The sequence below is a fragment of the Acipenser ruthenus genome, chromosome 55 (assembly GCF_902713425.1).
Source record: "Acipenser ruthenus chromosome 55, fAciRut3.2 maternal haplotype, whole genome shotgun sequence".
In the NCBI taxonomy this organism is placed as follows: domain Eukaryota; kingdom Metazoa; phylum Chordata; class Actinopteri; order Acipenseriformes; family Acipenseridae; genus Acipenser; species Acipenser ruthenus.
In genome coordinates, this window is record NC_081243.1 from 1,435,148 (window position 1) to 1,462,717 (window position 27,570).

At 44.2% G+C, this 27,570-nt stretch overlaps 1 protein-coding gene across 6 annotated transcripts in view; it reads left to right on the forward strand.

Moving 5' to 3' along the window:
* The window catches only part of LOC131723386 (SLIT-ROBO Rho GTPase-activating protein 3-like), a 40,366-nt gene extending 13,684 nt beyond the window's left edge, over positions 1–26,682 (forward strand). For 4 of the 6 annotated variants that reach the window (XM_059017098.1, XM_059017097.1, XM_059017096.1 and 1 more), the window contains exons 3-24: positions 16–211; positions 1,739–1,901; positions 2,690–2,752; positions 2,906–3,091; positions 3,942–4,070; positions 5,928–6,149; positions 6,729–6,830; positions 7,258–7,455; positions 7,935–8,019; positions 13,337–13,364; positions 14,259–14,358; positions 15,594–15,654; positions 16,090–16,167; positions 16,369–16,500; positions 16,656–16,761; positions 17,877–18,104; positions 19,919–19,989; positions 21,069–21,249; positions 21,584–21,682; positions 22,486–22,641; positions 22,815–22,932; positions 23,249–26,682. In XM_059017098.1, the coding sequence (XP_058873081.1) occupies positions 16–211; positions 1,739–1,901; positions 2,690–2,752; positions 2,906–3,091; positions 3,942–4,070; positions 5,928–6,149; positions 6,729–6,830; positions 7,258–7,455; positions 7,935–8,019; positions 13,337–13,364; positions 14,259–14,358; positions 15,594–15,654; positions 16,090–16,167; positions 16,369–16,500; positions 16,656–16,761; positions 17,877–18,104; positions 19,919–19,989; positions 21,069–21,249; positions 21,584–21,682; positions 22,486–22,641; positions 22,815–22,932; positions 23,249–23,467 (2,921 nt within the window). In that variant the 3' untranslated portion in view covers positions 23,468–26,682. Of the gene's footprint in view, positions 1–15; positions 212–1,738; positions 1,902–2,689; positions 2,753–2,905; positions 3,092–3,941; positions 4,071–5,927; positions 6,150–6,728; positions 6,831–7,257; positions 7,456–7,934; positions 8,020–13,336; positions 13,365–14,258; positions 14,359–14,512; positions 14,541–15,593; positions 15,655–16,089; positions 16,168–16,368; positions 16,501–16,655; positions 16,762–17,876; positions 18,105–19,918; positions 19,990–21,068; positions 21,254–21,583; positions 21,683–22,485; positions 22,642–22,814; positions 22,933–23,248 lie in introns of those variants that run through there. The other 2 variants (XM_059017100.1, XM_059017101.1) reach the window with 2 other exon arrangements.
* The last annotated feature ends 888 nt before the right edge of the window (positions 26,683–27,570 follow it).

Sequence of the window (27,570 nt, forward strand, 5' to 3'; positions counted from 1 at the left end):
CTCTCTGCTCTCCAGAGATCCGCTCCCAGCTGGCTGAACAGCTCAAGTCTCTGGACCTGCATGTGGAGATGCGGGTTCAGCTGCTGCAGGACCTGTCGGAGTTTTTTCGGAGGAAGGCGGAGATCGAGGGGGAGTATTCCCGAGGGCTGGAGAAGCTGGCAGAAAGATTCTCATCCAAGATCCGCAACTCCAAGGAGCACCAGCACTCCAGGTGTGGGATGCAAATGCAACAGAATTAGGGACGTTTCAAATATATATAGAATGTGTGTCGTGGTAAAGGGGCACAACCCACACCAAACATTCATTCGTTTGTCTGTTTTATCAGGTGTGTTCAGGTGTGATTGGCCCCATTTCACACTTTACCATTCACTCCTCAATCACTGAATTAAACACGTGCACACCCCCACACACACGTGCACCCCCACACACATGTGCACCCCCCACACACAGACGTGCACCCCCACAAACACACTACTCCATCACAATGTGTGTGTGTATATATATATATATATACATAGATAGATATAGATAGATAGATAGATAGATAGATAGATAGATAGATAGATATAGATAGATAGATAGATAGATAGATTGATAAAAATCTTTGTCTCAAATAGAAAAAAAATATTTACAAAACAAATACAAAATAATTTGTGAATTTGAGCATTGTGAAGCACATAGAGGTATGGTAAAGCATTGGGAAGCATTGTAAAGCACAGAGAGGTCTGGTAAAGCATTGGGAAGCATTGTAAAGCACAGAGAGGTCTGGTAAAGCATAGGGAAGCATTGTAAAGCACAGAGAGGTCTGGTAAAGCATAGGGAAGCATTGTAAAGCACAGAGAGGTCTGGTAAAGCATAGGGAAGCATTGTAAAGCACAGAGAGGTCTGGTAAAGCACAGGGAAGCATTGCAAAGCACAGAGAGGTCTGGTAAAGCATAGGGAAGCATTGTAAAGCACAGAGAGGTCTGGTAAAGCATAGGGAAGCATTGTAAAGCACAGAGAGGTGTGGTAAAGCATAGGCAAGCATTGTAAAGCACAGAGAGGTGTGGTAAAGCATAGGGAAGCATTGTAAAGCACAGAGAGGTGTGGTAAAGCATAGGGAAGCATTGTAAAGCACAGAGAGGTCTGGTAAAGCATAGGGAAGCATTGTAAAGCACAGAGAGGTCTGGTAAAGCATAGGGAAGCATTGTAAATAAAACAAACCATTATAAACTAATGTCCTTGTGCTACGTCTTTCGGGTGAGACTACACCCTAGTCTCTGTAAGTCGCCGTGGATAAAGGTGTCTGCTAAATAAACTAATATTAACAATAATAATAATAATAATAATAATAATAATAATAATAATAATAATAATATTTCCCATGGTAAAAGCATAGCAAAGTGTACTAAAGCATAGTGGACACTATGGCCCCCAAGGGAAGAACTATAGTTACCAACAGGGGACTGTAATACCTGAAGTCATGGAGGTAACTACAGTTCTTCCTGAGGATCCTTTCATTTCTCACTATGACGCGAGGTCTGCAGTCCAGGTTTGTTTTATGACTCAGTCATGTTTTTGAAGTCCATAGTGCACAGTTAAAGGTGTTTGGAAACTTCAAAGTCTCTCGTTCTCACTGCGGCATGGAATTCTCCAGAGGAGTCATGTGATGAGGTTTTAACCAATCACAGACGCGAGGGCAGTTGCTTGCAGTTTGCCACTGTTTGACCCGCCCCACCCCCCCCCTCTCTCTCTACAGGAAAGATCAGGACTTGCTCTCCCCAGTGAACTGCTGGCATCTGATTCTAAATCACACCAGACAGGAGAGCAAAGAACACGCAGCGCTGAGCGACACCTACAGCAACAGCACGGTTGTGAGGCTCTGTCACATCACAGAGGACACCAGCCGCCTGTCCAAGAAGGTACAGCCATGACCACACACACACAGCACACGACAAACACACACGGCACACGGCACACTGCATACCTCTTATAGCAATGTCATTATACAGCAACCACCAGACACACACTGCACATAAACAGGGTTAAAATGTGCTCAGCGTTCTGTGTGTGTGCTGTGTGATGCTCTAACCGTTCCCCCTCCTGTCTCTCTCTCTCAGTGTGCTGTGTGATGCTCTAACCGTTCCCCCTCCTGTCTCTCTCAGTGTGCTGTGTGATGCTCTAACCGTTCCCCCTCCTGTCTCTCTCAGTGTGCTGTGTGATGCTCTAACCGTCCCCCCTCCTGTCTCTCTCAGTGTGCTGTGTGATGCTCTAACCGTTCCCCCTCCTGTCTCTCTCAGTGTGCTGTGTGATGCTCTAACCGTTCCCCCTCCTGTCTCTCTCAGTGTACTGTGTGATGCTCTAACCGTCCCCCTCCTGTCTCTCTCAGTGTGCTGTGTGATGCTCTAACCGTTCCCCCTCCTGTCTCTCTCAGTGTGCTGTGTGATGCTCTAACCGTTCCCCCTCCTGTCTCTCTCAGTGTGCTGTGTGATGCTCTAACCGTCCCCCCTCCTGTCTCTCTCAGTGTGCTGTGTGATGCTCTAACCGTTCCCCCTCCTGTCTCTCTCAGTGTGCTGTGTGATGCTCTAACCGTTCCCCCTCCTGTCTCTCTCAGTGTGCTGTGTGATGCTCTAACCGTTCCCCCTCCTGTCTCTCTCAGTGTGCTGTGTGATGCTCTAACCGTTCCCCCTCCTGTCTCTCTCTCTTTCAGAGTAAAGAGATCGGTCTGCAGATGCAGGAAGAGCTGCTCAAAGTGACCAGCGAGCTTCAGACAGTAAGTATAGAACAACATCAATACTGAACCCCATTATCATTATTCAGCAGGTTTCATTTGACTTTATGAAGCAAAATGAGTTAATTCTCTTCTAGGGTGATGCAAAACCTATGTCCAGGGCTGTGGTTGACTGTTTGTGTGGTTGTGTCTCAGGCTATGAGGACCTATCATCAGTATCACACGGACAGCATGAGCGCAGAGGGGAAGCTGAAAGAAGCAGAGAAGCTGGAGGAACGTCACATGGGCAAGTCAGCTGACCCGGGGCTCAGCCAATCAGGCGCTGACGCCAAGCAGCAGAGGCGGAGCTCCCTGAAGAAGACAGAGAAGCTCAAAGAAAAGGTAAAAAAAAACACCTTAAAATGTTTTAATTGCATTATAAGTCATGTGCCCATTGGAACCTGTTAGCAGCGGCTATGCTTAAAATTTCACAGAGATGAAAGTCGAATAAACCGAGTCAAGCAGACCAGCTTTTGGGCTCTAGCGCCTTCATCAGTGTTATTGAAACTAGAAGAGACCGAGTCAAGCAGACCAGCGTTTGGGCTCTAGTGCCTTCATCAGTGTTATTGAAACTAGAAGAGACCGAGTCAAGCAGACCAGCGTTTGGGCTCCAGTGCCTTCATCAGTGTTATTGAAACTAGAAGAGACCGAGTCAAGCAGACCAGCGTTTGGGCTCCAGTGCCTTCATCAGTGTTATTGAAACTAGAAGAGACCGAGTCAAGCAGACCAGCGTTTGGGCTCCAGTGCCTTCATCAGTGTTACTGAAACTAGAAGAGACAGAGTCAAGCAGACCAGCGTTTGGGCTCCAGTGCCTTCATCAGTGTTATTGAAACTAGAAGAGACAGAGTCAAGCAGACCAGCGTTTGGGCTCTAGTGCCTTCATCAGTGTTATTGAAACTAGAAGAGACTGAGTCAAGCAGACCAGCGTTTGGGCTCTAGTGCCTTCATCAGCGTTATTGAGTCTGTGTGTCTGTATAATGAAACATGATATTGCTGGTTCTCTTGTGTACAGAGTCTGTGTTACTGACCTCTCTCTGTCTGTGTCTCTGCGTATCTGTGTGCCTGTCTGTCTGTGTGTGTGTGTGTCTCTGTCCGTGTGTGTGTGTCTCTCTGTCTATCTCTGTGTCTCCCTGTCTGTATCTCTCTCTCTCTCTCTCTCTCTCTCTCTCTCTCTCTGTGTCTCTCTCCTCAGAGGCAGGCTAAGTTCCTGGAGAACAAGCTGAAGTGCACAAAGGCTCGTAACGACTACCTGCTGAACCTCGCCGCCGCCAACGCAGCCATGAATAAATACTACCTGCAGGACGTGTGCAGCCTGATAGACGTGAGTCAGCAAGGGGTTAATAACGCTCACACACGCCGCAGCTGCAGGGAGGGGAATAAGGCTCCTATTGCATAGCAGCTTCACCCATTCCAGGTTTTACTACCAGCTTGATCGGCCCCCAGTGTGTCTAGGCAACAAGCTCAGGTGTGTCTTATTATTAAACTCCTAGTGAAACCAGTAATGGATCAGACTGCTGCCGGAACAACTCTTACACTGTCGCTGAGAGTGTAGGTCTTGCTTCACTAAATAGGTCAGTATTGCTGAAGGTCATGACCCCTGGCACTGATCGCGTTGTAAGAGAAGAAATGTGTGTGCTTTTCTCAGAACGCCCTCTCTCCATCTCTCTCTCTCTCTCTCTCCTCCCCTCCCTCATTCTCCCACCCTCTCTATCTCTACCTCTCTCTCTCTCTCTCTCTCTCTCTCCATCTCAATCTCTCTTCTCTGAGTATCATAGCTTTACATTTTTACTCAAAACCGTTAGCAGAGGTGTGAGCATTGAGTCAGACAGCCCCCACGTCCTCTACCTCACTTCCTTCCTGTCGCTGTGGCAACGGCCGGGTTCGTGCTTGGTTATTGGTTATTTGTGGCCCCCCCCCCCCTTGCCCCTCCTCCTCCTCGCAACCACACAGACCGACCTCAACTGAAAATGGGAAATAAAAATGCCACCCCAGTCGTTCTATAAACCATTTCTTGTTTCTGTAACTTCTGTTGGTACTGTACAGCTGTGGCCAAAAGTTTTGCATCACCCTGTCCAAATAACTCATTTTGCTTCATAAAGTCGAATGAAACCTGCTGAATAATGTTTGTAGTTTATTTGATTACATGAGGATGTTTTCTTTTGTTGTCTCAATCCTAAAATTCTAGGTGGTGCAAAACGTTGGCCATCGCTGTAGATAGGAAAGCTAAGATGGTGTAGTTTTAATGAAGTTCCTTAGTAAAGAAAAAACTAAACACATAGGCCGTACGTGTATACAGACCCCTAACAAAAAGCATAAGATATCCAGGAAACAGCAATTAATAAGTTACAGTGTAAAAAGAGAGTTAGTGTGGAGTAGTGTGGAGTAGTGGTTAGGGCTCTGGACTCTTGACCGGAGGGTCGGGGGTTCAATCCCCGGTGGGGACACTGCTGCTGTACCCTTGAGTAAGGTACTTTACCTAGATTGCTCCAGTAAAAACCCAACTGTATAAATGGGTAATTGTATGTAAAAATAATGTGATATCTTGTAACCATTGTAAGTCGCCCTGGATAAGGGCGTCTGTTAAGAAATAAAATAAAGTGTGGGTTGTTGCAATTTGCTTTTTTGTACTGTTCAGCTATTAGGGTTATTACGGTAGTTTTGCATTTGTCCCTGCCTGCTATCCATAGTTGGGGGCGGAGCTTCCCTCGCTTTGTGCCTGTTACTGGTAGGGTTAAAAATAGTCCAGACACAAACACAGACTAATAAACTACTACTTATTATTATTATTTATTTATTAGCAGACGCCCTTATCCAGGGCGACTTACAATTGTTACAAGATATCACATTATTTTACATACAATTACCCATTTATACAGTTGGGTTTTTACTGGAGCAATCTAGGTAAAGCACCTTGCTCAAGGGTACAGCAGCAGTGTCCCCCCACCTGGGATTGAACCCACAACCCTCCGGTCAAGAGTCCAGAGCCCTAACCACTACTTCACACTTTTTTTTAGAAAAAACGAGGCAACAATAGGATTGCCTGGCCAGGCATTTAAGAATGGATGCAGGAGTTTGTTATAGCACATTGTGTGGCAGTTGCCACATAGTTTCACACACGGTGTCTGAAGGGGGTATAGTCCGAGCAGATGAAAGACCTCTCCCTCTCCCCTCTGTGCAGTGCTGTGATCTGGGGTTCCACCTCTCCCTGGGGGTGACCCTGCGGCTGTACCTCTCTGCCCAGTCCCGGGTGCAGCAGTCCCAGCAGGAGGCCCTGGGGGTGCTGGAGGGGGCGGTGCAGGGGCTGGATCCCCCCGGGGATCAGAAGAAGATCCTTGAGATGAACCACGCCACTTTCTGCCTGCCCTTCCGCTTTGAGTACCAGCCTCACGAAGGGGATCAGGTAATGAAGAGAGATCTATCGCCTGTCTGTCTGTGTGTGTGTGTGTCTGCACCTGTCTCTGTTTCTCAGGTGTCTCTCTCTTGCTTCTCTGTCACCTGTGTGTCTCTCACCTGTGTGTCTCGCTCATCTCTGTCACCTGTGTGTCTCTCTGTTCTCTGTCACCTGTGTGTCTCTCACCTGTGTGTCTCTCTCATCTCTGTCACCTGTGTGTCTATCTCTTCTCTCTCAGCTGTCTGTCTCTCACCTGTGTGTCTCTCACCTGTGTGTCTCTGTCTTCTCTTTCACCTGTGTGTCTCTCACCTGTGTGTCTCTGTCTTCTCTTTCACCTGTGTGTCTCTCACCTGTGTGTCTCTCTCTTTTCTCTCACCTGTGTGTGTCTCTCTCTCTTCTCTCAGCTGTGCGTCTCTCACCTGTGTCTCTATCTTCTCTCTCACCTGTGTGTCTCTCTCTTCTCTCTCACCTGTGTGTCTCTCACCTGTGTGTCTCTCTCTGTGTGTCTCTCTCTTCTCTCTCACATGTGTGTCTCTCTCTGTCTGTCTCTCTCTTCTCTCTAACTTGTGTCTCTCTCTCTTCCCTCAGGTGTGCGTGGTGAGCGCGGAGGCCCAGGTGAGGAACGAGCTGGTGACTCGGTTCCAGCAGCTCCAGTCCCGTCTGTCCAGCGTGAGCCTGGAGACGGAGGAGGTGAGGGGGCAGCTGTGTGTGTGTGTGTGTCTCCAGCATGAACCTGGAGACGGAGGAGGTGAGGGGACAGCTGTGTGTGTGTGTGTCCAGCATGAGCCTGGAGATGGAGGAGGTGAGGGGACAGCTGTGTGTGTGTGTCCAGCGTGAGCCAGGAGACGGAGGAGGTGAGGGGGCAGCTGTGTGTGTGTGTGTCCAGCAGGTGGTGCATCACTCTTAGTATTAGTATTGCTAGCATTGACACTACATTGTGTAGTATTTGTGGAATGGGTGTAGGAGTAGTTCCAGTAGTAGCTCTGTAGTAAGGTTGTAGTAATGACTCGCTCCCTTCTCCACGCTAGTTAATAAGACTCTGTAGCAGTACCGTAACTCAGTAATACATGTGCAGTATTAACTCAGTATTAACTCAGTATTTACTCTCTCCTCTCAGGTCAATAAGACCCTGAAGGCGACACTCAGAGCCCTGCTGGACTCTTTCAGCATTGAAGACTACAGCTCTCCTGACTCCCTCCAAACCAGCCAATCAGCAGAGCCCGCTAAGAGCTCGGGCTCCGATCCGCCCGGCAACAAACCCAACATAGCCAAGAGGAGAGCCAATCAGCAGGAGACTGAGAGCTTCTACTTCACAGTGAGTGAGGGGGAGGGCCAATCAGACAAGCCCCTCCAGCTGCCGAGCTCTGATCCGCCCGGCAACAAGCCCTGGCCTAACCAATCAGCAGAGAGATTTCTGTATCTGTAGTGTTTTAGTGATTTAGTGGGATCAGCTTGTATCGTATATCACTCTGTACTTTATTCTATATAACATCAGAGTCTGGTATACAGAACAGCAAAGCCACTCTGACCTCTCTGTAGTGCAGAAGTGTGGAGTAGTGGTTAGGGCTCTGGACTCTTGACCGGAGGGTCGTGGGTTCAATCCCAGGTGGGGGACACTGCTGCTGTACCCTTGAGCAAGGTACTTTACCTAGATTGCTCCAGTAAAAACCCAACTGTATAAATGGGTAATTGTATGTATAAATAATGTGATATCTTGTAACAATTGTAAGTCGCCCTGGATGTCTTGTATTCTGTACTGAGTTTCTGATTGCTGTGTCTCACTGTCTGTTTCAGAAAGTGAAGGAGTATCTCAGTGGAAGCAGCTTGATCTCAAAGCTGCAGGCCAAACATGACCTTCTCAAAGAGGCCATCGAGAAAGGTCAGCCCCTCTCTGCAGTACAGCACAGCACAGCACAGTATAGTCTACTACAGCCATGTATAATACATGGATGAAGGCTATATTTGCATCCTGAGCCATTCTAAAAAAAGGCATAGTGCCACAGTAGTGACGTCAAGAAGTGATAATTCCTCTAGAGGAAAATATACTTGAACTTTGATCCATTCGACTCCGAGACCATCGCTTTCAATTCAAAACACAACATGTCTCGTTTTCAATCACTCGACACCCACAGTACAGAAATGTTCATTAATGATCAACAAAATGAGAATAAGTTAAAAAAAATCTCAGAGAAACTGGAGAGGAACGGGAAATTAAAACAAGGTAAAGGCAAATCGAACAAATAAAGCTGAAGCTCTAACGGATAACGACACAGAACGTCTGTACAGCGCTGAAACACGACGGTTAAAAAAACCAAACTGTCCTGCTGAACCTCGTCTTCTTTAATATCAGCATCACAGGGGTATCCATGGATTATAACTGTGACAGTTTATAAACTCCACCTTCGCTCTTGTAGTTTATGACGTCACACAAACCCTAGATGGAATTATTTTCCTGTAACTCACTGAAGCCCATGTATTGTTCTATATATAATGTAGTACAGCATAGTCTAGCACTAGCACAGTACAATATAGTCTAGGAGAGTATAGTCTAGCACAGTGCAGTATAGTTTAGAAGAGTATAGTCTAGCACAGTACAGTATAGTCTAGAAGAGTATAGTCTAGCACAGTACTACACAGCACTATAATTCTATATGGCAGTACGGTAATCACAGTGTAATTCTATATGGCAGTACAGTAATCACAGTGTAATTCTATATTACAGTACAGTAATCACAGTGTAATTCTGTATTACAGTACTGTAATCACAGTGTAATTCTATATTACAGTACAGTAATCACAGTGTAATTCTATATTACAGTACAGTAATCACAGTGTAATTCTATATTACAGTACAGTAATCACAGTGTAATTCTATATTACAGTACGGTAATCACAGTGTAATTCTATATTACAGTACAGTAATCCCAGTGTAATTCTATATGGCAGTACAGTAATCACAGTGTAATTCTATATTACAGTACAGTAATCACAGTGTAATTCTATATTACAGTACAGTACAGTGTAATTCTATATTACAGTACAGTAATCCCAGTGTAATTCTATATTACAGTACAGTAATCACAGTGTAATTCTATATTACAGTACAGTAATCACAGTGTAATTCTATATTACAGTACAGTAATCACAGTGTAATTCTATATCACAGTACGGTAATCACAGTGTAATTCTATATTACAGTACGGTAATCACAGTGTAATTCTATATTACAGTACAGTAATCACAGTGTAATTCTATATCACAGTACGGTAATCACAGTGTAATTCTATATTACAGTACAGTAATCACAGTGTAATTCTATATCACAGTACGGTAATCACAGTGTAATTCTATATTACAGTACAGTAATCACAGTGTAATTCTATATTACAGTACAGTAATCACAGTGTAATTCTATATCACAGTACGGTAATCACAGTGTAATTCTATATTACAGTACAGTAATCACAGTGTAATTCTATATTACAGTACAGTAATCACAGTGTAATTCTATATTACAGTACAGTAATCACAGTGTAATTCTGTATTACAGTACGATAATCACAGTGTAATTCTATATTACAGTACAGTAATCACAGTGTAATTCTATATTACAGTACAGTAATCACAGTGTAATTCTATATTACAGTACAGTAATCACAGTGTAATTCTATATTACAGCACAGTACAGTGTAATTCTATATTACAGTACAGTAATCCCAGTGTAATTCTATATTACAGTACAGTAATCACAGTGTAATTCTATATCACAGTACGGTAATCACAGTGTAATTCTGTATTACAGTACAGTAATCACAGTGTATTTCTATATTACAGTACGGTAATCACAGTGTAATTCTATATTACAGTACAGTAATCACAGTGTAATTCTATATTACAGTACGGTAATCACAGTGTAATTCTATATCACAGTACAGTAATCACAGTGTAATTCTATATCACAGTACGGTAATCACAGTGTAATTCTATATTACAGTACAGTACAGTGTAATTCTATATTACAGTACGGTAATCACAGTGTAATTCTATATTACAGTACAGTAATCACAGTGTAATTCTATATTACAGTACAGTAATCACAGTGTAATTCTATATTACAGTACAGTAATCACAGTGTAATTCTATATTACAGTACGGTAATCACAGTGTAATTCTATATTACAGTACGGTAATCACAGTGTAATTCTGTATTACAGTACAGTAATCACAGTGTAATTCTATATTACAGTACGGTAATCACAGTGTAATTCTGTATTACAGTACAGTAATCACAGTGTAATTCTATATTACAGTACAGTAATCACAGTGTAATTCTATATTACAGTACAGTAATCACAGTGTAATTCTATATTACAGTACGGTAATCACAGTGTAATTCTATATTACAGTACAGTAATCACAGTGTAATTCTGTATTACAGTACAGTAATCCCAGTGTAATTCTATATTACAGTACAGTAATCACAGTGTAATTCTATATTACAGTACAGTAATCACAGTGTAATTCTATATTACAGTACAGTAATCACAGTGTAATTCTATATGGCAGTACAGTAATCACAGTGTAATTCTATATTACAGTACAGTAATCACAGTGTAATTCTATATTACAGTATGGTAATCACAGTGTAATTCTGTATTACAGTACAGTAATCACAGTGTAATTCTATATTACAGTACAGTAATCACAGTGTAATTCTATATTACAGTACAGTAATCCCAGTGTAATTCTATATTACAGTACAGTAATCACAGTGTAATTCTATATTACAGTACGGTAATCACAGTGTAATTCTATATTACAGTACAGTAATCACAGTGTAATTCTATATTACAGTACGGTAATCACAGTGTAATTCTATATTACAGTACAGTAATCACAGTGTAATTCTGTATTACAGTACAGTAATCACAGTGTAATTCTATATTACAGTACAGTAATCACAGTGTAATTCTGTATTACAGTACGGTAATCACAGTGTAATTCTATATTACAGTACGGTAATCACAGTGTAATTCTATATTACAGTACAGTAATCACAGTGTAATTCTATATTACAGTACAGTAATCACAGTGTAATTCTGTATTACAGTACGGTAATCACAGTGTAATTCTATATTACAGTACGGTAATCACAGTGTAATTCTATATTACAGTACGGTAATCACAGTGTAATTCTATATTACAGTACAGTACAGTGTAATTCTATATTACAGTACAGTAATCACAGTGTAATTCTATATTACAGTACAGTAATCACAGTGTAATTCTATATTACAGTACAGTACAGTGTAATTCTATATTACAGTACAGTAATCACAGTGTAATTCTATATTACAGTACAGTAATCACAGTGTAATTCTATATTACAGTACGGTAATCACAGTGTAATTCTATATTACAGTACAGTAATCACAGTGTAATTCTTTATTACAGTACAGTAATCACAGTGTAATTCTATATTACAGTACAGTAATCACAGTGTAATTCTATATTACAGTACAGTAATCACAGTGTAATTCTATATTACAGTACGGTAATCACAGTGTAATTCTATATTACAGTACAGTAATCCCAGTGTAATTCTATATTACAGTACAGTAATCACAGTGTAATTCTATATTACAGTACAGTAATCACAGTGTAATTCTATATTACAGTACAGTAATCACAGTGTAATTCTATATTACAGTACGGTAATCACAGTGTAATTCTATATTACAGTACAGTAATCACAGTGTAATTCTATATTACAGTACGGTAATCACAGTGTAATTCTATATTACAGTACAGTAATCCCAGTGTAATTCTATATGGCAGTACAGTAATCACAGTGTAATTCTATATTACAGTACAGTAATCACAGTGTAATTCTATATTACAGTACAGTACAGTGTAATTCTATATTACAGTACAGTAATCACAGTGTAATTCTATATTACAGTACAGTACAGTGTAATTCTATATTACAGTACAGTAATCACAGTGTAATTCTATATTACAGTACGGTAATCACAGTGTAATTCTATATTACAGTACAGTAATCCCAGTGTAATTCTATATTACAGTACAGTAATCATAGTGTAATTCTATATTACAGTACGGTAATCACAGTGTAATTCTATATTACAGTACAGTAATCACAGTGTAATTCTGTATTACAGTACAGTAATCACAGTGTAATTCTATATTACAGTACGGTAATCACAGTGTAATTCTATATTACAGTACGGTAATCACAGTGTAATTCTATATTACAGTACGATAATCACAGTGTAATTCTATATGGCAGTACAGTAATCACAGTGTAATTCTATATTACAGTACAGTAATCACAGTGTAATTCTATATTACAGTACAGTAATCCCAGTGTAATTCTATATGGCAGTACAGTAATCACAGTGTAATTCTATATTACAGTACGGTAATCACAGTGTAATTCTATATTACAGTACAGTAATCACAGTGTAATTCTGTATTACAGTACGGTAATCACAGTGTAATTCTATATTACAGTACAGTAATCACAGTGTAATTCTATATTACAGTACAGTACAGTGTAATTCTATATTACAGTACAGTAATCACAGTGTAATTCTATATTACAGTACAGTAATCACAGTGTAATTCTATATTACAGTACAGTACAGTGTAATTCTATATTACAGTACGGTAATCACAGTGTAATTCTATATTACAGTACAGTACAGTGTAATTCTATATTACAGTACGGTAATCACAGTGTAATTCTATATTACAGTACAGTAATCACAGTGTAATTCTATATTACAGTACGGTAATCACAGTGTAATTCTATATTACAGTACAGTAATCACAGTGTAATTCTATATTACAGTACAGTAATCACAGTGTAATTCTATATTACAGTACGGTAATCACAGTGTAATTCTATATTACAGTACAGTAATCACAGTGTAATTCTATATTACAGTACAGTAATCACAGTGTAATTCTATATTACAGTACAGTAATCCCAGTGTAATTCTATATTACAGTACAGTAATCACAGTGTAATTCTATATTACAGTACAGTAATCACAGTGTAATTCTGTATTACAGTACGGTAATCACAGTGTAATTCTATATTACAGTACAGTAATCACAGTGTAATTGTAAAGTGCTTTTTGTTTCTTTTTCTTTCCATGCCGCTCTCTCAGCTGAATCGATAGACAGCGACCCCTCCAGGTGAGAAGCTGAGCTGCAGTGTTATTGCAGTATTGCAGTGCGGATGGCCTGTTTAATCGTATTAAGTTTGGTTGTGCTGTGTTGTTGTACTGTGATGTCATTGTGTGGTTGTGTCATTGTGTTGTTGTGTCATTGCGTTGTTGTGTGGTTGTGTCATTGTGTTGTGATGTCATTGCGTTGTTGTGTGGTTGTGTCATTGCGTTGTTGTATTGTTGTGTCATTGTGTTGTTGTGTTGTTGTGTCGTTGTGTTGTGATGTCATTGTGTTGTGTGGTTTTGTCATTGTGTTGTTGTGTGGTTGTGTCATTGTGTTGTTGTGTGGTTGTGTCATTGTGTTGTGATGTCATTGTGTTGTTGTGTCATTGTGTTGTGATGTGATGTCATTGCATTGTTGTGTGGTTGTGTCATTGTGTTGTGATGTCATTGCGTTGTTGTGTGGTTGTGTCATTGTGTGCTTGTGTCATTGTGTTGTGATGTCATTGCGTTGTTGTGTTGTTGTGTCATTGCATTGTTGTGTGGTTGTGTCATTGCGTTGTGATGTCATTGTGTTGTTGTGTCATTGTGTTGTGATGTCATTCCATTGTTGTGTGGTTGTGTCATTGTGTTGTGATGTCATTGTGTTGTTGTGTTGTTGTGTCATTGTGTTGTGATGTCATTGCATTGTTGTGTGGTTGTGTCATTGTGTTGTTGTGTGGTTGTGTCATTGCGTTGATGTGTGGTTGTGTCATTGTGTTGTGATGTCATTGCGTTGTTGTGTGGTTGTGTCATTGTGTTGTGATGTCATTGCATTGTTGTGTGGCTGTGTCATTGTGTTGTGATGTCATTGCATTGTTGTGTGGTTGTGTCATTGTGTTGTGTGTTGTGATCGATGCCTCACTCTGTTTGCTGGTTTCAGGCTCCAGTGTTCCAGCAGGTCTCTGCGTGTCAGAAAGCAGCGGCCGTGCTCCCAGTACAACCACAAACTCTTTACTGGGGACCTGCAGCAGTTTGTGGAGGTACCCCCGACCCCCCCACCCCCGATCTCCCCCCAGCGCTGCAGTAACTGACACAGCCTCTCTTTAACTCAGCTCTCTCTCTGTATCTCTCTCTCTGTCCCCTAACTGTCTTTGCTTGTCTGTCCCTCTCTCCTCTGCTGCCTGTCTCTGTAAGGAGGTGGAGACGCATATCCAGAACACAGGTAGATGAAAACAAGCTTCCACTCTCACAATCTGTGTTAATTATTACCTAACAAGTTCATGGAGTCCTCTAACATTTGTATGGTAAAGCATAGGGAAGCATTGTAAAGCACAGAGAGGTGTGGTAAAGCATAGGGAAGCATTGTAAAGCACAGAGAGGTCTGGTAAAGCATAGGGAAGCATTGTAAAGCACAGAGAGGTCTGGTAAAGCATAGGGGAGCATTGTAAAGCACAGAGAGGTCTGGTAAAGCATAGGGAAGCATTGTAAAGCACAGAGAGGTCTGGTAAAGCATAGGGAAGCATTGTAAAGCACAGAGAGGTCTGGTAAAGCATAGGCAAGCATTGTAAAGCACAGAGAGGTATGGTAAATCATAGGGAAGCATTGTAAAGCACAGAGAGGTCTGGTAAAGCATAGGGAAGCATTGTAAAGCACAGAGAGGTCTGGTAAAGCATAGGGAAGCACTGTAAAGCACAGAGAGGTCTGGTAAAGCATAGGGAAGCATTGTAAAGCACAGAGAGGTCTGGTAAAGCATAGGGAAGCATTGTAAAGCACAGAGAGGTCTGGTAAAGCACAGGGAAGCATTGTAAAGCACAGAGAGGTCTGGTAAAGCATAGGGAAGCATTGTAAAGCACAGAGAGGTGTGGTAAAGCATAGGGAAGCATTGTAAAGCACAGAGAGGTCTGGTAAAGCATAGGGAAGCATTGTAAAGCACAGAGAGGCCTGATAAAGCATATTGAAAAACATTTCCACTAGAAGTCTTTCTCAATGCCTTCAATAGAAACACTAAAAGAAACTTAATAAATTCAATGGCTTCTGTTGCTCTATCCAACATCGAGTTCTATGACTTTTCTCTCAGTCTGCTTTACCTGGCTTTGAGCTGCTTTCACCCTAAGATGACCTTTGACGCATATCAACAGCATGTACAGAACAGTACAGATCAATAGCTGATGCTAAATAACTTCAATACCAGGTTTGATGAGAATTATCTCAGCGTCTGCTCCCCTGCCAGGAATATTAATCAATCATGCTCTTTGTGTTTCTCTCCCTCAATCAGAGCTCTGGACAACTGATCCCTCTAGTGGTGGAGAGCTGCATTCGATTTATTAACCTGCACGGTGAGCCACTGCCCTTGGAAAACCTTCCCATAGTGAAAGCACAGCAACGTGTAATAAAGCACAGTGAAAGCATGGTATAGCATAGGCAAGCATTGTAAAGCACAGAGAGGTGTGGTAAAGCATAAGGAAGCATTGTAAAGCACAGAGAGGTCTGGTAAAGCATAGGGAAGCATTGCAAAGCACAGCGAGGTCTGGTAAAGCATAGGGAAGCATTGTAAAGCACAGAGAGGTCTGGTAAAGCATAGGCAAGCATTGTAAAGCACAGAGAGGTCTGGTAAAGCATAGGGAAGCATTGTAAAGCACAGAGAGGTCTGGTAAAGCATAGGGAAGCATTGTAAAGCACAGAGAGGTCTGGTAAAGCATAGGGAAGCATTGTAAAGCACAGAGAGGTCTGGTAAAGCATATTGAAATGTATTATCGGGGTACTTCTTGCAGGGCTGCATCACGAGGGAATTTTCCGGGTCCCGGGGTCACAGTTGGAGGTGAACGAGATCAGGAACGCCTTCGAGAGAGGTGCGTACCCCCAAACACACACGCCCCCACCGCCAGACTGGAGCACGGTGGTGGCTGTGTTCATATGTGTGTCTGTTTACCTCTCTGATCTTATTGTTGTGTTGCTGTGGTGTGTAGTTGGATCTACCGCTTTGATTGTTTGTCTGTTGTGTAGTTGTGTTGTGTAGTTGCGTTGCCCTATCTGACTGTCTCGTTGTGTAGGAGAGGACCCCCTCACTGACTCGACGGATCACGATATCGACTCGGTGGCCGGGGTGCTGAAGCTCTACTTCCGAGGCCTGGAGAAGCCACTCTTCCCACAGGAGAATTTCCAGGAATTAATGGAGTGTGTCCGTGAGTCCGTCTGGTTTTACTATTGTGATAAGACAAAACCTACACTGAGGCTGATCAAGCTCGTAATAAAACCTGGAATGGGTGAAGCTGCTGTTGCATAGGAGTCTTGTTTCCGTCCCTGTGTACAGAGTGTGTGGTTTTCTGGTGTTTTTCAGAGATTGAGAACAAGCTGGAGCGCGCGTGTCAGATCAAGAAGGTTGTGGGCAGCTTCCCGCAGGCCGTGCTCGTGGTCATGAGATTCCTCTTCGCATTCCTCAACCAGTGAGTCTCTGAGTTTGCAATCCGCTAACCCTCGCCAGTGCTTTACAGACACTTTACAAACCGCTATCCAATACTTTACAGACCGCTAGCCAATGCTTTACAAACCTAAACCAATCTTGTCACAAGGCAAGACACCTGCGATGGTGATACGCCAGCTTTGCCACAGCAGCGTGAGACTCCAGGTCCTTCAAGAGTTCACTGTGGTTTACGCAATTTACACAAGTCACAGCGTAATCACATCCTCACTGCACTGTGCTACGCAAATCTGTCTTGCTCTGTAAAGCGATCTCCGTTCATCATTTAAAAATACTGTATCCCAATTAAACAAAGTTACGTCCCAATTAAACAACATAAATAGCATTGGGAAGAACTGTCTCCCAGAGCTGTATCCCATTTAAGCAGAAATCCGATTATCAGTATCCCAATTAGGTGGCACTGACTGTACTTTACAACCCTAACCAATACTTTACAAACCCCTAGCCAATACTTTACAAACCCCTAACCCAATACTTTACAAACCCCTAGACAATACTATACAAACCCTAACCCAATACTTTACAAACCTTAACCAATACTTTACAAACCCCTAGCCAATACTTTACAAACCCCTAACCCAATACTTTACAAACCTTAACCAGTACTTTACAACCCCTAGCCAATACTTTACAAACCCTAAACCAATACTTTACAAACCTTAACCAATACTTTACAACCCCCTAACCAATACTTTACAACCCCCTAACCTAATACTTTACAAACCTCTAACCAATACTTTACAAACCCTAAACAATACTTTACAAACCCCTAGCCAATACTTTACAACCCCCTAACCCAATACTTTACAACCCCCTAACCCAATACTTTACAACCATCGAACCCAATACTTTACAAACCTTAAACAATACTTTACAAACCCCTAACCAATGCTTTACAAACCATAACCCAATACTTTACAACCCCCTAACCAATACTTTACAACCCCCTAGCAAGTACTTTACAAACCCAACACTCAAACCTGGACCAGAGGACATGTATCATTTTTTACAATATTTCACTTCACTGCCTCCCACAATAGCCCCAATCTCACCCCTCTCCCCTATCCCCTCTCCCCCCAGTCTCTCTCAGTACAGCGATGAGAACATGATGGACCCTCACAACCTGGCAGTGTGTTTCGGACCCACCCTGGTGGCGGTGCCAGCGGATCAGGACGCGGTGTCGGTCCAGGGCCACGTAAACGAGGCGGTGAAGACCATCATCGTGTACCAAGAGAAGATATTCCCCGGGGCACGGGAGCTGGAGGGACCCATATATGAGAAGTGCATGACTGGGGAGGAGGAGTACTGGTGAGGGGGGCTGTCAGCTACTGCTGTGCAGTGTATGCTGTACTGTACTGCCCCTTATAAAAGATTATCATTGTAAAATCACAGCAAAGTGTGATAATATAAGAACAATAATAACAATCATTTTTATAGCGCCTTTCACACCGAGGTGTCTCAAGAAGCTGTACAAAACAAACCACAAACCAGCATTACAAAAAAAAAACAATGAATAACAATGAATCAGTTAGATTCTATAAATACACAAATAAATCCCATCTCTGCCACTGCCTGACTCACCGTGTGACCCCGAGCAAGTCACTTCACCTCCTTGTGCTCCGTCCTGCGGATGAGATGTTAAATCAATGTCCTATTGGAAGTGACTCTGCATATAATGCACAGTTCACAGCCTGCCTCTCCCAAGCGCTTTGTGATGGTGGTCCACTACGAAAGGCGCTATATAAAAATAAAAATGTAAGGGCTAAGAAGGTCCATTATAGGACCCTGACCGTGCAAAGCCTTGTAGCCAATGCAAACGCTTAGGCACCAGAGTAATGGGTTCTGTTGGCTGGGTAGCGCTAAGAACCCTTGCTGCTGCATTTTGCACCATCTGCAATCTATGCAAAGAGCGAGCAGGAAGATTAACAAAAAGAGCATTGCAATAATCCAACCGAGAAGCAACAAATGCATGAACGAGAATCTCAGCATCCCTCGGGGGCAGAAAACGACACACTCTGGTAACTTCCTTTAAGTAATAAAACCCTGGCTTTACCACTAAAGAGATGTGTTTTTCAGATAAAAGCTTTGAGTCAAGCTGAACACCTAAGCTGCGGACTAACAAAGAGGCATCTGCAAGGAAGTCACCAAAAGAGCATGAAAACCCAACAAAAGAGCAAAGCTGGGTATTAGAGCCAGTAACCAAATAGCTCAGTTTTACCAGCGTTTAGTTTCAAAAGCTTATTTGACATCCAGGTTTGAATATCTTCCAAACAAGCGGACAGGACAGTATCGGTGTTAGAATGTATTTTTAAATAGATCTGTGTACCATAAGAATGGTACTGAACCCCATGCTTTTGAACAATATCATCATATTAATGTTAAAAAGAACTGGATAAAGGACAGGACCCTGTGGGACTCCATAAAGGCGAATATTTGTAGAATTATGACCAGCATAGGACATGTATTGATAACGATCTCATAAATAAGAGCAGCACCAATCGAGAGCCATCCCTTACGTTCACCAGATTTTCGAGACTTTTCAGCATAATCCGGTGGTCAAAGGTATCAAAGATCTAAACGAATCAATACTGAAAGAGCATCAGCATTCAGAAGGAAAGCATTTACAATCCTAACCATAGCGGTTTCAGTGCAGCATGCGATTCTAAAACCTAAGACTAAAATGTTTCCAATATATCTTTTTGTGATAGATACAAGAGTAACTGAACAATTTAACCAAAAAAAAAAAGGAAGATTTGATATTGGTTGGAAGTCACCTTCTGGTCAAGTTGTGAATTGGCTTAACATTGGCTTGTTTAAATACAATAGCGACAAATCCCTCAGAAAGTGACATGTTAATTATATTAAGACTAAAGGGGGACAGGATATCTGCACAAAATTTAACAATACTAGTAGGCCATGGATAGTGCAAGAGGAATTTCTGGCCTTATTAATCAATATATGTGTATCTAAATAGACGAAAGCACAGTGAAAGCATGGTAAAGCACAGGCAAGCATTGCTGGGTGAATTATGAATCCCCTGTATTCAGGCACGCTGTCCAGCATTGCGTCCTTGTTGCTGTGCTTGTGTCTCTGACTCTGAGTGCCTCTCTGTCTCTCCGCAGTGACAGCGTCCTGCCCGAGCCCATCGCAGAGGAGTGTGACCCGGAGCAGGAACCGCCCATCAGCGAGGACGGTGAGAGAGAGAGGGAGAGAGGGAGAGAGACGGACAAGCAGGAAGAGAGTGTAGCTGAGAGGCAAAGAGACAGACAAAGGGACTGAGAGAGACAGAGAGAGAGAGAGGGAGAGAGAGAGAGAGGCAGACAAGCAGGAAGAGAGTGTAGCTGAGAGGCAAAGAGACAGACAAAGGGACTGAGAGAGACAGAGAGAGAGAGAGGGAGAGAGAGAGAGAGGCAGACAAGCAGGAAGAGAGTGTAGCTGAGAGGCAGGCAAAGAGAGAGACAGAGGGAGAGAGAGACAGAGAGAGAGGGAGAGAGAGACAGACAAGCAGGAAGAGAGTGTAGCTGAGAGACAGAGAGAGAGCAGCAGTGTGGAGTAGTGGTTAGGGATCTGGACTCTTGACCGGAGGGTCGTGGGTTCAATCCCAGGTGGGGGGGACACTGCTGCTGTACCCTTGAGCAAGGTACTTTACCTAGATTGCTCCAGTAAAAAACCCAACTGTATAAATGGATAATTGTATGTAAAAATAATGTGTAAAAAAAATAATGTAATTGTATGTAAAAAAAAAAATTTAGCAAGGGATTAATTACAAGGGCAGCAGTGTGGAGTAGTGGTTAGGGCTCTGGACTCTTGACCGGAGGGTTGTGGGTTCAATCCCCGGTCAGGGACACTGCTGTTGTACCCTTGAGCAAGGTACTTTACCTAGATTGCTCCAGTAAAAACCAAACTGTATAAACGGGTAATTGTATGTAAAAATAATGTGATATCTTGTAACAATTGTAAGTCGCCCTGGATAAGGGCGTCTGCTAAGAAATAAATAATGATAATAAACGAGAGACAGGCAAAGAGAGAGACAGAGGGACTGAAAGAGACAGACAGGCAGAGAGACTGAGAGTGAGACAGATCAGCAGTAAGAGATGCAGACAGAGACAGGTTTGATAACTCTGGTCTGTGTGTTGATTATTGGTTATTGATCCTCTCCGGTCAGAGCTGGACCTCGCCGAGGCTGTCGCCCTGTTTGATTACTCTGTGTGTCTGTATTGAGCATTGATTATTGGTTATTGATTATTGAGGATTGATTATCTCTCCTGTCAGAGCTGGACTGCGCCGAGGCTGTCGCCCTGTTTGATTACACCGGCCGCTCACCCCAGGAGCTGTCATTCAAAAAGGGAGACACTCTGCTGCTGCACAGCAAGGCCTCTGCTGATTGGTGGAGAGGGGAGCTGGGCGGGGTCAAGGGGCTTGTCCCTCACAAGTACATCAACCTACCTGAAGTGTGAGTCAAAAACCACAACCAAACCAAACTGAACCATTCTGAACCATACTGAACCATACCGAACCATACCGAACCAAACTGAACCATACTGAACCATACTGAACCAAACCAGACTCTGCTGAACCATACCAACCATACCAAACAGGGGAGAGTGTTAGTGTGTGTGTGGACTTTGTCTTTCTGTCTGTGTTTGTCAGTGTCTCTCTCAGTGTGTCTGTGTGTGTCTTCAGTGTGTCTGTGTGTCTTTATATATCGTTGTGTGTGTGTGTCTCAGAGTGTTTCTGTCGTATTGTAGTATTTTACTGTATTTATTCCCTCCCCGTGTTTCTTGCAGCACTGCGAGGAGGCTGGAGCTGAAGGGGAAGAGAGAGGAGGGGAGAGCAGCCAGCGTCAGCAACCTGTCTGAGGAGCCCAAGGGAGAGGCGGGGAGCAGGTAAAACAGAGCACAACACAGGCTAGAGCAGCACAGAGTGCAACACAGGCTAGAGCAGCACAGAGTGCAACACAGGCTAGAGCAGCACAGAGTGTAACACAGGATAGAGCAGCACAGAGTGCCACACAGGCTAGAGCAGCACAGAGTGCAACACAGGATAGAGCAGCACAGAGTGTAACACAGGATAGAGCAGCACAGAGTGTAACACAGGCTAGAGCAGCACAGAGTGCAACACAGGCTAGAGCAGCACAGAGTGTAACACAGGATAGAGCAGCACAGAGTGCAACACAGGATAGAGCAGCACAGAGTGTAACACAGGCTAGAGCAGCACAGAGTGCAACACAGGCTAGAGCAGCACAGAGTGCAACACAGGCTAGAGCAGCACAGAGTGTAACACAGGCTAGAGCAGCACAGAGTGCAACACAGGCTAGAGCAGCACAGAGTGCAACACAGGATAGAGCAGCACAGAGTGTAACACAGGCTAGAGCAGATACAACAGAGCGCAACACAGGCTAGAGCAGCACAGAGTGTAACACAGGCTAGAGCAGATACAACAGAGCGCAACACAGGCTAGAGCAGCACAGAGTGCAACACAGGATAGAGCAGATACAACAGAGCGCAACACAGGATAGAGCAGCACAGAGTGCAACACAGGCTAGAGCAGCACAGAGTGCAACACAGGCTAGAGCAGCACAGAGTGCAACACAGGATAGAGCAGCACAGAATGCAACACAGGATAGAGCAGCACAGAGTGCAACACAAGCTGATTTTTCTGTATTTCTTTCCCCCCCTACCTCCCCCAGGTTGCGTGTGAACTCGGACAGCGCCTCGCTGCCCCGCAAGAGGAGCGGCAGCAGCCCCACCCGAAAACTGACCTCCCCCTTCAACGAGCCCCCCCGCATCCACTTCCCGGGGATCCCCCTCCCCGCACAGGGGCGCCTCCTCGCTCTCCCGGACAGGTATGCAGAGAGACACCGGGACTGACACAGCCAGCCTGACAGCCTCTCGTGTTCTCTGCTATTCAAGGAGTTGAAACACTTCTAGTGGACAGACATTGACGACAGTGTTCATCCTGTTTCGGGTGATGTTGTGCTGCTGTGATATTGTTGTGATGTGATGTTGTTATGTTCAGGTCCCAGGAAAGGCGCAACACTCTGGACACTGCGCTAGGGTTGGGCGCCCCCTTGGGGAGGCACGGGGTGTGTGCAGAGAGGAGCAGCCAGGACCAGCCCACAGTGCAGCTGGACAAGGTGAGAGACACACAAACATAGAGAGACAGACAGACAGACCAGCACACACACAACTATACACAAATACACACTACACACACACACACACACACACACACTATAGACACAGACACAAACAGACAGACCAGCACACACACAACAATACACAACTACACACTATACACACACACCCGATATACACTACACACACACACAGACAGACAGACACAGAGACACAGACACACAGACCAGCATTCGTGCTCACACACACATACTCACACACACACACACACACACGTACACTAACAGGATGGCTGTTTGTTCCCTTCTCTCTCAGGAGGTTACGAAGCAGATGAATTCCGTGTTCAAAGAGCTGCTGTCTCTAAAACAGGAAACCCCCAAACCCAGCGAGACCCCCGGGGGGACATCGGCAAAGAAAGGGGGCACCCCCTCGACCGCAGCGCCATCCACCCAAAAAAAAGGGTTCGGATTGAGAGGGAGGGGGCTGTTTAAAACTGGGACAGGAGGGGGGGCCAGCGCTGAGCAACATGAATAAAGAGGAGAGAGGAGAGAGGGAGGAGAGGAGAGAGAGGAGAGAGGAGAGGAGAGAGAGAGAGGAGGGGCTAGCGCTGAGCAACATGAATAAAGAGGAGAGAGGAGAGAGGGAGGAGAGGAGAGAGAGGAGAGAGGAGAGGAGAGAGAGAGAGGAGGGGCTAGCGCTGAGCAACATGAATAAAGAGGAGAGAGGAGAGAGGGAGGAGTGGAGAGAGAGAGGAGGGGCCAGCGCTGAGCAACATGAATAAAGAGGAAAGAGGAGAGAGGGAGGAGAGGAGGAGAGAGTAAAGAGGGAGGAGAGGAGAGAGAGAGAAAGGGCCAGCAGTGAGCAACATGAATAAAGAGGAGAGAGGAGAGAGGGAGGAGTGGAGAGAGAGATGAGGGGCCAGCGCTGAGCAACATGAATAAAGAGGAGAGAGGAAAGAGGGAGGAGAGGAGAGAGAGGAGAGAGGAGAGGAGAGAGAGAGAGGAGGGGCTAGCGCTGAGCAACATGAATAAAGAGGAAAGAGGAGAGAGGGAGGAGAGGAGAGAGAGGGAGGAGAGGAGCGAGAGAGGAGGGGCCAGCGCTGAGCAACATGAATAAAAGAGGAGAGAGGAGAGAGGGAGGAGTGGAGAGAGAGAGGAGGGGCCAGCGCTGAGCAACATGAATAAAGAGGAAAGAGGAGAGAGGGAGGAGAGGAGAGAGAGAGAGGAGAGAGGGAGGAGAGGAGGAGAGGAGAGAGAGAGAGGGGCCAGCGCTGAGCAACATGAATAAAGAGGAAAGAGGAGAGAGGGAGGAGAGGAGGAGAGAGGAAAGAGGGAGGAGAGGAGAGAGAGAGAAGGGGCCAGCAGTGAGCAACATGAATAAAGAGGAGAGAGGAGAGGAAGAGCGAGAGGCCAGCACTGAGCAACATGAGGAGATAGGAGAGAGGAGAGAGGGAGAGGAGGAGAGAGGAGAGAGGGAGGAGAGGAGGAGAGAGACAGGAGGAGGGGCCAGCGCTGAGCAACATGAATAAAGAGGAGAGAGGAAAGAAGGAGGAGAGGAGGAGAGAGGAGAGAGGGAGGAGAGGAGCGAGAGAGGAGGGGCCAGCGCTGAGCAACATGAATAAAGAGGAGAGAGGAGAGAGGGAGGAGAGGAGGAGAGGAGGAGAGAGAGGAGAATAGTTATTAGAAAAGTAAATTATGCAATAATGAAAGAAAAAAGAAAAAGAAAGTGCTGGGCTGCAGTGTGGAAGGCAGCGGGTTTGAGGAGCTCAGTGGTTAGATAAAGAAAGCGCTGGGCTGCAGTGTGGAAGGCAGCGGGTTTGAGGAGCTCAGTGGTTAGATAAAGAAAGCGCTGGGCTGCAGTGTGGAAGGCAGCGGGTTTGAGGAGCTCAGTGGTTAGAGAAAGAAAGCGCTGGGCTGCAGTGTGGAAGGCAGCGGGTTTGAGGAGCTCAGTGGTTAGAGAAAGAAAGCGCTGGGCTGCAGTGTGGAAGGCAGCGGGTTTGAGGAGAAAGAAAGAAAGGCGGGCGGACGGGCACGCGGGCGGGCAGGCAGGGAGGCAGGGAGGCAGGGAGGCAGATGCTAGCAATGAGATGGAATTTGTTGAAGGTGTTCCTCTCTCTGCACTGCAGTCTCAACTGTTTAGCGCATTTCCATAAACACACAAATAAACAAGACTTTTAATTTAAAAGATTTAATGAATTAAAAACTACTGTTGGTAATCCACAAAGTTGCAGTAAATAGCTGTGGTCTTACCACAGTAAATTCACATCCCATTTACAATGCTTCCCGATGCTTCACCATGCTTTCACTGTGCTTTATTACACTGTGCTGTGCTTTTAACATGGGACACTTTTACAAGGGTTGGTGTGGTGCTGATTTTGAGAGAATAACACATACATGAGTCAAACTGTCTTCAGTGCAGTAATTCACACAGGGGTGTTTGTAACTTAATCCATTTCCATTTTCACTCTGCCTGTTCAGTTTATTTACTGTGCTAATAAATAATAATTGTAATATATACCTTTTTTTTCCTAATTAAAACCCTTGGACAATCAATCGCTTTGCATAGGTTATTGTTGTGCTGTTAATTAGCTAAAGAGAAAACAAAAGCTATAAATGATTTGTGTGTTAAAAAAATGATCTGGCTCGAGGAAGAGTGAAGTAGAGAAAGAGAAAGGGAGGCTCTTCTACTCTCTGAACAGCCTCCCTCTGCTCTGTGCTGGTGGACCAGAGAAAGAGAAACGGAGGCTCTTCTACTCTCTGAACAGCCTCCCTCTGCTCTGTGCTGGTGGAGCAGAGAAAGAGAAAGGGAGGCTCTTATACTCTCTGAACAGCCTCCCTCTGCTCTGTGCTGGTGGAGCAGAGAAAGAGAAACGGAGGCTCTTCTACTCTCTGAACAGCCTCCCTCTGCACTGTGCTGGTGGAGCAGAGAAAGAGAAAGGGAGGCTCTTATACTCTCTGAACAGCCTCCCTCTGCTCTGTGCTGGTGGAGCAGAGAAAGAGAAAGAGAAAGGGAGGCTCTTCTACTCTCTGAACAGCCTCCCTATGCTCTGTGCTGGTGGAGCAGAGAAAGAGAAAGTGAGGCTCTTCTACTCTCTGAACAGCCTCCCTCTGCTCTGTGCTGATGGAGCAGAGAAAGAGAAAGAGAGGCTCTTCAACTCTCTGAACAGCCTCCCTCTGCTCTCTTCTGGTGGAGCAGAGAAAGAGAAACTGAACTCTCTATTTGATTTCACTTATTGTTCAAAACCAGGATTGGGGTCAGTTCCTGTTTCTAAATTCCAGTTCCATTCCCAGTTCCTTTTTAAAATCAGTTCCAATTTCCGGTCCTTCGATGGAATTGGAATTGATATATTAGAGACGTAATAATAATTGTTTCTTTGGTTCAGCTGCTTTCATTCAAAGGTGATTTAATTGACTAACAAACAGCGACTTGAAGTGAATTTGTTGCCCGCTGAGAGAAGCGAATTTGAACAGAATCCTGCGACTTGCAATTTTGATCAATGACGTGTTGGGATTGATTAAAAGGGAACGGGAATCGGAACTCGAAAACAGGATTTGACCCCCCGACCCTGTTCAGAATTCAATCTGTCAGTCTCCCTGTCTCCCTGTCTACCTGTCTCCGTCAGTCTCCCTGTCTCCCTGTCTGTCTGTGTTTTAAAAATTGAGAGTTTTAAATGAATCCCTGTATATTGTGTAATGCAGAGTTTTGTGCGTTTTTTTTCCCTTTGAAGAAATAAAAGGAAATATTATGTTTTTGAATCTGTTTTCAATTCCAAACGGACTAAAGCATTTTTTCAAACAAATGGGGGGGGTGGGGGGGGGGGGTCATCAAAAGTAGTTGTGAAAATACGAGACTAATGATTGACTGACAAATGCGTAACTCAGCTGTGATCGATTGATGACCATATGTTGTACAATTATAAATGCAGTTCCGCAGGTGTGCCAAGACTCAGGTGCAATGACGTTGACACTGCAGCTGATTATGAATCATCTGTGTGTGTGTGTGTGTGTGTGCATGTGTGTGCGTGCATGTGTGTGTGTGCATGTGTGTGTGTGCGTGTGTGTGTCTCCTCCTCACACGAGAGAGAGAGAGAGAGAGAGAGAGAGAGAGAGAGAGAGAGAGAGAGAGGAGGAGGAGGGGAGGGAGCGAGAAGGTCTATAATTAATTCTGCAGTCCGTGTCACTTGCAGTTTATTTTAAACTCTAACACAGCGTGCTTTGCAGTAGCTTCTCAAGTGACCACATTTTTTTTTTTATAATATAAAATATTTATTTGTACTTGTGAGGGGTCTCTGTGTGTGTGTGAGAGGGGTGTGTGTGTGTGTGTGTGTGTGTGTCTCTCTGTGTGTTTGTGTGTGTGTGTGTGTCCCAGTGTGTGTGTGAGGGGTGTGTGTGTGTGTGTGAGGGGTGTGTGTGTGTGTGTGTCTCTGTGTGTGTGTGTGAGGTGTGTGTGTGTCTGTGTGTGTCTGTCTCAGTGTGTGTGTGAGGGGTGTGTGTGTGTGTCTCAGTGTGTTTGTGTGTGTGTGTGTGTGTGAGGGGTCTGTGTGTGTGTGTGAGGGGTGTGTGTGTGTGTGTGTGTCTGTGTGTGTCTGTCTCAGTGTGTGTGTGAGGGGTGTGTGTGTGTGTCTCAGTGTGTTTGTG